A 10030-nucleotide genomic window follows, 5' to 3' on the forward strand; every position below is an offset into this window, starting at 1 on the left:
GCGGATGGCGCCGGGCGGCGCGCGGGGCAGGGGACCCTGCGACACCGCGAGTCCTCTCGCCTCGCGGGCGGGCCCGCTCGTGTCCGCAGCCCGCTTAAAAATAAAGTCTTTTTTTTTTTCCCCTTTGGACCGGAGTTTGGGTGATTCCATGATTCACAATTCCATTAGCCCTTTCAGACTTTATTTATTCATTTTTCCTCATAGCTCCCTTGAGCTGTGTAACAGTAAAATACTTCAAAGTCAGGTGGGGTTCATGAGGTTGTCTGCACTCCCCACCTGCAGGCGCAGAGCTGGGGGCTCTGCCCTCTTYGGGGCGTGATGGGGCCTTGCCGAACCCGCCCTTGCACAAACATCCAATGTACCTTGTAATGCCCGTCCCCGAGCCTTGCTGCCCTTCCTCCCGCTTGTCCTCATCTTCCCCATTTCTCTCTTCCCTCCGTTGCCCTTTTCTCACTGCCTCTTGTTTCCACATATTTTTTTTTTTTTTCTCTCTGAACTCTCACATACTGTACGCTCTTGGAGTGTTTTAGTAAGCCATGGCAATGACCACACCACTTACCTTCCTTCCACCTTTCCATTTCCTAATTCTCTTTGAATTGAGGAAAGATCCCAGTTCATGTCCTCAGACAGAATAACATGGAGCAAAACCTTGTGGGTGCTGTCGGGTCCAGGAGTCACCAGCTGTGGTGTGACCTCGGCYGTGTTTGTGACCATCCTGTTTATCCAAAGTAATCTTCTTAAAAGAACACATCTTAAAAGGCTATCTTAGCTGTGGGAAAAAAAAATGGAGCACAAGAGAAAAATAAGTTTTGAAACATCAAAAGAGCTGCATGCATGAGCAGCTTACCTGAGCCTTTCATTTTCTGAGAAGGGGCAGCTTCCTCAGGCAGCCCCGCGGATATTGAGAGATGTCAATCTCTTGCCCTCAAACATCTTCCAGACAGCAGCTCCTCTGAATGTCGATTCTGAAACTCTTTGTAGTCATCTTTATCAGCACTGCCATAGCAAGCCTTACAGTTTGGTTGGAAAGGAGGAATGAGAAACCTCTCATTTATTTAATTCTTAACCCCTCTGAACTGTTTACCTAGATGGAGGTGTCTTATTTGAAGCCATTATCTCCTCATCTTGTTTGTTTCCCCAGCAGCATGCTATTAAACTTTGATTATATTCTGTAGTAAACATATTGATAATCAGATCAATATGTAGCATTTATATGCTGTTCCATGAGAGCCGTGGAGGGGGAAAAAAAAAGAAAAAAAAAAGGAGAAAGAAGAGAGCAAGCTGGCATAAATGAAAGTGGATGTGAAAGCTGTTGTGTGCATTCCGGGAAAGAGTGACATGCTGTAACAAAACATTAAGAAAATGTTTTCTCTGGGGCTCRTACTATTTCTGTCCTTTGTCCTTTCTGTCCTCCATGCTTCTTATATTTTTTTTCCAGCCTAGCTCCTTGTTATTTCTTTTTTTTTCCCTCATCTTATTACAATTTCCATTTTCAGTCTCCAGTTTTTACCTCACTAATAGTCCAAATACTTTACAAATGAAACAATGTTTAAAATGARTCCCCACTAGTCTTTAGCATTAGTCTGAATTCTTCAAAGGAAAAATAATTAACTTGTGAAAACACTGAATTCTGCTTGTGCGCAGAGGGAGAAATTGGTATTCTTATCCTCCAGTTACCCTGGTCATTGGTGGAGGAGAGATGTCAGAGAAACCTGTACACAGTGCCAGTTAGACACTTATATTATGAGCATGTGGGGAGAGGAAAAGAGAGGGAAAATTTCACATGGGAACAGTGGTAAGATCGCAAGGATCCAGAGCTATCACACCTGAAACTCAACATTCACGTGGAAAAGCTGTTTGCCATCTTTTTAGGCTGTGACTGGACTGCGGCATGGGTGCATAGTGCATCCCACCTGCAGCTTCCTCAYGCCTGGTCCTCGCTATCGAAGATGCTCCATGGCTTCCTGTAGTTTCACGGCGGCTCMAGGGCCTCCTCCAGCATCGCGCCCTGCTTTGCTTTGCTGTGCAAGGCTCTGGAGACGGAGCCTGTGTGTGCACGGCCTGGCCACAGCTGTGCACTGGGCACATGCGCCTCCGGAAAGCCRGAAATGCTCCCGAGTCCCTCGACTCTTGGAGGTTCCTGGGAGTCACATCCCAGTGGATGAAAAATAGCTAAAAATCAATCCATTTCTCAGCTTGCATCAGAGGAAAAACTGGTTCTGAATTCTTTAAATTTTCTGTTCCCTCTTCATTCTGGAGCATTGGGCTCAGGTCACTAGGCGGGTTTTGTTYCGTCACTTCAGAGTTACAGCAATAAACCCCAACCTGTCTTTTAAAAATATGTAGACTTCTTGGAAGAAGGTCCCCGGTTATCAGGGCATATAGGGAACGTGCAAAAATGCTCAGAGGTAAGCCTTTTATCAGCCCACATTAGAAGTATCTCGCATAATTATAACCATCTGTTACCCTCAACTGCTGTCTTCTGCCATACGCTTCACCCTTATCCGGTTCTTTATTATTTATATTGTCCTTCTCAATAAAATGCGGCCAACAGTGCATGCATTATTCAGGCTGAAGCTGTATCAYGTAAAGGCATTTCTATCTTCCGTTCACTTTTCCCGGGTTCCCTCTCGTACAGCGTGATTTGCCTTGYGCGAGGAGCAAAGTTCCTCCCTGACAAGGATGCCTTTTTCCTTCTTTTTATTTTTTCCCTCCTGCAGGATGCGCGGGCGCTGCCAGYGCCATCCCTGCGGCTTTGCAGCCCGGCAGGTGGCAGCCTGAAACCGCCCGTCGCGCCAGGGCTCCGCGTCCCGGCCCGACTAATGCCRCTGCAGCAGCTCCGCGTGCCACCGTGCAAAGAAAAGTTGCTTAACCAAGTTACATGCGCTTTCAYAAATAAAACAGCACTGTGTCTTTATTAAATGAGTTCTCTGCAGTGCTGAGAACCGTGTCGCATTTCTGTCCCAAAAAACTATGTTACACTAAGGCTGCTTTGAGCGACATCTCTAAATTCAGCTGTTCAAAGAGATTAGAGGAAGAAAATATTTATTTCTGTTTTCTCAAGTTGCTGCCTTTGTACATATAATAGCAGTCCAATTTTATCAGTCTGGCTGTTTACCCTGCAATGGTGTGTGGGAACTGCGGAGTAGCCTTTTAAATGATTTGTGAGCCTGCTACTAATCTTCACTGTTTCTGTATTTGAGAAGCTACCAGGAYCCTGACAAAGCGTTTGTGCTTTGCATGTTAACTATAGCTAATTGGCACTATTACTTGGAGCCCATAATGTTGTGTGCCTTCCTRTACAGACAAGGTTGTGTCAAGACTGAAAACTCAACCCTTGTCAGAGTCAATTAGATTCTCTTGTTTGTGTGGAACATTAACACAGCAATAAGGGAGAGGAAACATCTCAAAGAATACAAAAACATACCTGTAAAATAAAATATTTGGCAAGAAGATTTGTGAGTGGAGGTAGCATCAATAAACTGTTCAACTGAAAGGGCATCTATGGAAGGGAGACAGATGATTTATACTGAGTTTGCTTTATATTTGTTGAGAAGATCCAGACGTCAACAGCACTGTGGTTAGGGCAAATTAATGGGCCAGGTAATGAGTACTCCATCCTCCTTTGGAGAGGGTCTCAGACTGCGGCTGTGCTAACTTGCTGCGGGCTGACGCCTGCTCGCATGCGCTGCTGCTCTCTCTCCATGAGCAGGGTTGTTATCATGTGCGCCTGCCCGGTGCCTTCGCTCCCTGGGCAGGCCGCTGAATTCCCCCCCCCTCAGGGGCTTCTCACGCCGACGGTTCGGGGGCAGCGTGCGGGGCAACTATTGAATATAATAGCACTCAGGGACCACACACATCAGACCCTGTAAAATGTTCATCTGAAACTTCCTAACATTTTTGCTACCTTCTGTTAAGTGCTCTGTCCCCATACCTTGTTAAATTCTTGAAATTTTGTAGCAGTACTCACGAAGTGTTACACAAAGAAAAATAAAAATCACAGATCCAAGTTTAAATAGACGTAAGTATAAAATCAGTAAAGTCAGCTCAATTTTAGATATAAGGACATAAGAGAACGTAAGAGATCTTATCTCCTCAGTGCAGAAACATAAGTCATGCTTGAGCATATGTCCCAAGCAGCTATGCCTTTGGACAAGGATGGACGTGGCATTGCTTCCTCCCAGCACTGAGGCTGCCTGCCTTGTTCTCACAAGCGCTGGGCAAAACTCTGCGCTCACAACAGCAGCAGGTTGTGCCTCCATGGCCTTCATCTCTACTGTGATGCGAGGACATTTCTGCTTTTGATCCTCAGAAATACTTTCTAATGTCATCCTCTAGCTTATAACAATTAATTCCTTTCAAGCACCAGTGTTATCAAGTGAAAGATTAAGTCGCACATTTGGGATGAGCAGGGTGTCCAGAGTTACATATAAAGTAATCAACACTGTTAATGTCTGCGATGATCATGGGGAGAAATCTCTTCTTTTCACTGAATATGACCCTGTGAGTGCCCTGCAAAAGAGAATCATGTCTTTCTAGACCATCCGTATTCATAAGTCTGTCATTGTGTCCAACCAGGTGTTGCAGCCCAGTGTGACGGTCCTCCTTTCTGCTCATCTGACACTTTGACTCTAAAACCTGCCAGACTGCTAAGTCTGACACCGTGTATAGAGGATGGAGAATAAAAATCCAATGCTTCTCTCTCACTCTTTTTTTTTTTTTTTTTTTTTCTGGGACTCTGAGCTATGAAATAAGCTCAGAACTTTGACACGTCTTACAATATCTGCTGGCACTACCTCTTTCATGTTGCCCTTCTCTTCTAAGATGGAAGCCTAGCGGCAACCTATCTGCTCCAAAGGAGCCCAGCACCAAGCTGGGGCCATTGAGAACAGTGTGTGTCCTCATGGGGATGCTGGTGCTGGGAGAGGAAACAATGATTTTGAGGGAAATCTGCAAAGACATCCAGAAATTTGACTTGAGAAGCAGCTCAGCAAYCAGGGAGGCCGACCCCAGCAAAGTGCTCCCTGGATGAGCTGCCCCATGTCCTTTCCTCCTCCCRCTTTGCCTCTCCCAAGGCAGCCGGTGAAGAGGCAGCTGCTGCTGCTGCTTCCGAAGCCGTTGCGAGAGCTGCTGCACAGCACGGCGGCAGACTGGCAGCGCTAAGGCCACATGGCAACAAGCTGTGAAAACATCTCCGCAGCTTCTGTGTATTTGCAGTGGCATTTGCAATGGCATGGAGCACGGTTTCATCTCTGCTGGCTGATAGAGTGTGAAAATGGTACTGACTACACAAAAGGAGATAGATGGTGATAAAAGAGGGAGAAGACTCATAAGGATTTGAGACATTTCTAGCTGGCTTGGGCAGTGTTTCCCTCCTAGAGGAACTTCAGAAAAATCCCAGCAGAGGGGGTGCAATACCTGGAATACATGGAGTATCTGTTCAAAATTATTCTTAAAACTTAATCAAAGGTCCCTGCCACATGAATGAAGTACATTTGACAACAGCAGGCTCTGTGAAAATGGCAATGGAAACCAAGAACTGCAGCAGTTCTTGTGCCCCAAATCAGAGTCTGAAATAGGATGTTGGAGCACGCAAGCGCTTTCTGGCTTAATCTTGACTAGATTTGAAATGGATAATATCCCTTTAACACTCTGAGCCACTCTAATCAGAAAAATCTTCCTAAATAGATTCAGGCTGTTATTACAACAGAGGAAGTTTGATAGCAGAGCTGTTCCATTATATTTGCACTGGCAAACACTGGAGATACAAAATTACCCTGAAAAAGAAGGAAAATATTCTTCTGCTTTTTCTCTTTCCTTCAACTAGAGAAATTTAACTACCAAAGAAGTTTTCGGGTTTAGTTTATTTATTAATTTATTTATTTTTGCTGGCATAGCTCTCATTTTTGTTGTCATGGGGATGTCATTTAATGAAGTAGTTTGTTATGTTCTTAACCTAGCTAAACTTTTGCATAACAATGAAACTTTTGCATGCAGAATGTATCTTACACTAATCTGAAAGCTCAAAAAATTAAACTGGGTTTCTCTGYTTAATGTTATCTTATGGAGATGTCATCTTACTCCTCTTTATAACGTTCTTTTCTTCTTCTATACATGAATGTAAATTGAAGTATTGCACAGACACAGATAGGAAGCTGTAGTAAAACACACGGGTGTTGCTAGTGCGTACGTGCCTAAGTGGTTTGAACTTTATTGGTGTGTCTGGCTGTGTGCAGATCATGCAGGGGCTCGCTGTAAGCTCCATGCTGCTAATTAGTCTTGTATGATCTGCACGGTCACTCACGCATAATGCAGCACACACATATGTGCATACACAGAGTGCCTGGCATGTAAATGGCCGACATATAGGCATGTTTGTAGAAACGTCTGAGTGTATAATTTCATACTCTCTTGGATAAATCCAAAGTGATTTATACTTTGTATGCTTTTTCTGTCAGAAAAGTACATGTGTTAAGTTAAAGTCCAGAAAGCATTTGTGTGGGCAGATCTATTTATATTGCATTGGCCATTCTATCTATCCCATTAAATACATTTTTAATATACTCAGTAGAGTTCTCTGGTGCTTACCTGGGAAGTTAGGATTCCTCAGGGAGTGCAAAATACTCTGGAGAAGAGCAGCTTTTACAGCATTTTCCTGGATGTGAGTGCTCCTTAGAGCACATGAATATTCCGTGCTAGGCAGAAACTCTTGCTGTCTGCCAGCAAAATGTTGACAGTGCCCTTTGCTGGCTTCCCCAAGGAGTTCATGCAAAGCACTTCAGCAATACAACAAACCATAGGATCCCTAAATGCTTCTAAACAAGACCAAATTAGAAAAAGGCTTCACATGGAAAACATAATTTTCAATTAGTGTCTATTCAGTGGGAATGGGAATGGGGCGGGGGAGAGCTGGCGTGAGAGATAAGCTGGATTTGTTAACACGCTTTGGAAACGCTTGCTGGCTGGCGTGCCTGTGTCTGCCCTTGTGAGCGCTCACCTTGCTGTAGCTGGGTGGCCTCTCCACGGTGGCCACGCGCTGCGCTCTGGTGCTGCGGCTGCAAGGCGGCCCGCGCCGGGCGAGCACCGCTGCAAAGGGTCAAAGCTGGGAGAGAMACGACCCGTCTCGGCCCCTGGTCCATCCCCATTAGTATCAAGGAGTGCCTTTATGAGAACGCTGAACAGGGAGGCTGATGACTGAATGGGCCAGAGACCAAAGTGACAGCTCATTCCCTCCAGAGCAGCACAGCGTGTCATTGCTGTGACTGATGGGGGATGTGTTTTTTTGTGGATAGAGGATGCCAGTCTGCAAGAAATGCACAGAGACCTTTCACTACCTGAGTGCTTTTAGTCAGGATTCCTCTCTCTCGGCAGAGGAAGAGGAGAGTTAGTTGCTGCTCCAGCGATGGCTATTAGAAAGGGAGGCATGAAACATATCATGCTTCATGGTTAGCCACTATTTCTTTTACCCCTTATTCTTTTACTCTCTCTGCTCCACAAATGTGGCAACTTCGAGCATATGCCTTAATTTTATGAATGTCTCAACACATTTGATCCTTTTCTCCTTGCTTTCACTTGCTTACTTACTATTCGAGCTTCAGCCTTCTTTCAAGTGCCTTCTTGCCCTATCTCTTACTGTCTCTCTCGTTACTCACTTTTTAAAATATTTATTTATTTATTTATTTTCCATGTTGATGCTGTTATTAGAAATTACCCTTCCCCAGCCTTAAATCTCCGGAGGAACTGGCCTTGGCCTCAAGAAGCAGCAGCCTTGCCATTCCCCAGCAGGGCTATGCCGTGATGCTTGCCCAGGGCACCAAGTGTCCCCTCCTGAAGCTGCGTAACTTGCCCGTCCTCTCGCTCCTGTTTGAAGATATGATGCCTGAGATGTTCCTCCGCATCCCTCTGTGTATTCCCGGGACCTTGGGGCTCCCCACRCTGCCCAGTCCCTGCCCGCCTCAGCCCGGCACATCCCTGCACACCCCAAGGTGATGAGGCCTCCCTCGGCCCCACTGCCCTTTCCCTGCTTTCCCTCATCGCTCTGATGTCAGGAGGGAGACACTGTGGGCATTTGTAATGCCTGGGAGAAYCAGCACAGCATTCCTGGGATAGGAAAACCTGGAAAACTCCTGGGTTAAAGATAAGGTCAATTAGCACCTAGACAGGTATCTCCCCGGGTATTTCTGTAAAGCTGCCACTGTTCCAGGGCTCACTTATTAGTTACATCTGCTGTGTTATATGTGAGGTCTCTGTGATACTATTATGAACACTGTACCTGCTTGAACTTTCCTGCTTTTCAGCAGGAAAGGGATTTTACTTAATCAAGTAATAGAGAAATGTAGGGAATATACATACAGTGTTTGCCTGGGAGTGAAAGACTTGTGGGCCAGCTGATGAATATATCTTAGTGCAGACAAGGAGATTACCTAACTTTTAATGGCAAATCTTCAGAAGGGAGAACAAAAGTGCTTACACTAAAAATGTTTTATGAGGAAACTTTTCATGGATTTCTTAAAGAAATTGGACTATTTAATAGCTTTGCCTGCCAAGAAAGCCCTTCCTAAGCTTTCCCTGTGCACTTGCACTCAGGATTTTTCTTCCTACAACCACTTTGACAAAAACATGCTATTTTGCTTAAAAAAAATACTTGCCTCTTACATACACCTACGCATTTCTTGRTCTCCCGTAAAAGAGTATGTCTGTGCATGTATGATTTGTGTCTGTTTTGTGTGGGCCATGGAAGCACGTACAGAAACTGTAACCTATCAATCAGTCCAGTTCACCCCCAGGAGAAAATATGCTACAATTCAGCGTTCAGAAATAGCCAGGGCTGTAGCAGAAAGGCCAGTCTAGGGAGTATAAATATCAACAAATGACTGTGTCACTCATGCACAGAGATACCAGCATTCTATAAAGAAATACCAGTAATCTGTAAATTGGTCAAGATGAATATGAGGGCTTTCGCTAGTAGATCATGCTGTTGCTGGAGCACTCCAGATAAGCTTAGCAGTAAACCTCACTTTCCTTACTTCTTTGATTCCATTAGATTTTCACTTCCATCATTATGCTTGGCATATCTGCTGTGGAAACCGGGCTTGAAGTAGTTTGGCTACTATTCTCTACYGAAGCTTTAGCTGTTGATTTACTCCTTATGTTCTTGCTTTCTTTCCTGCACTTCTTTTCTGTAGCTTAGAGGCTCAAGGAGCTCATTTTTATAAATCCTTTTGTTATCTTTAGTATCCCTGACAGAATGGTACCTCAATACCATAAACTGACAATTTTCTGTCTCTCTCCTGATATTTCATCTGTAACATACTCAACAGCAGCACCTCTTTTCTCTCTGCATCCTTTAGGGAGCACCAAGCAACTGGTTATGTAGTATAATTATATYCTTTCATAACAGAAATCTGCAATTATGACATAATCTTACATACAATTTAGAAGACCATGCAATATACAGTAGAAGTACAGTATGTCCTTTAGACCAACATTACAGGCATCCTSTTATCTTCCAGCAGCTTGGAACAGGCTCAGAGGATTAGTCTTCATCCATCTATGTGTTTTAAAGAAGCTACTAATGGGGACTAGTGAACACAAATCGCTACGAGCTTCTGCTTCTGGCATGGATTCAAATGTCTTGATTATTTACTGCTTGTATTTCAGCTAGTAATACATCCTGGTGCACGAAGAGCTCTGAAAGTGAGACCTATGCTTCCCCTACTAAGATACAGACACAAATACCAGCTTTTGGCAAGGAAATAGCAAAAGGTTAAACTGTTTAGCATGCGCTCCATAGACATCAACCATACAGACTGTTTCCTCATTTGCTGTATGGATCCCAGCGAGCTATTCTGGATAATCCTTCTCTTTTGCCTTCAAATTTGTCTCTTCTAGTACTGCATTATTTTTAGGTAGCTTGCAAAGAGCAAGGCAAAAGTAAATGTCTGAATCGTGACTAAAACAGAAAGGTCCATGTTTCTAGGAAAGACCCGTGCTTTCGTCAGGACTCGACATGCGATTGATGAATTCCTCT

The 10030-nt window shown here is 44.4% G+C and overlaps 1 protein-coding gene across 1 annotated transcript in view; it reads right to left on the reverse strand.

The window, feature by feature from the left end:
- API5 (apoptosis inhibitor 5) overlaps positions 1-714 on the reverse strand; it is a 13611-nt gene extending 12897 nt beyond the window's left edge. The window contains exon 1 of the mRNA XM_026034766.1: positions 560-714. Coding sequence (XP_025890551.1) covers positions 560-714 — 155 coding nt within the window. The remainder of the gene's footprint in view (positions 1-559) is intronic.
- Positions 715-10030: the final 9316 nt, after the last annotated feature.

The sequence above is a fragment of the Nothoprocta perdicaria genome, unplaced genomic scaffold (assembly GCF_003342845.1).
Source record: "Nothoprocta perdicaria isolate Ctin4 unplaced genomic scaffold, notPer1 scaffold_15, whole genome shotgun sequence".
In the NCBI taxonomy this organism is placed as follows: Eukaryota; Metazoa; Chordata; class Aves; order Tinamiformes; family Tinamidae; genus Nothoprocta; species Nothoprocta perdicaria.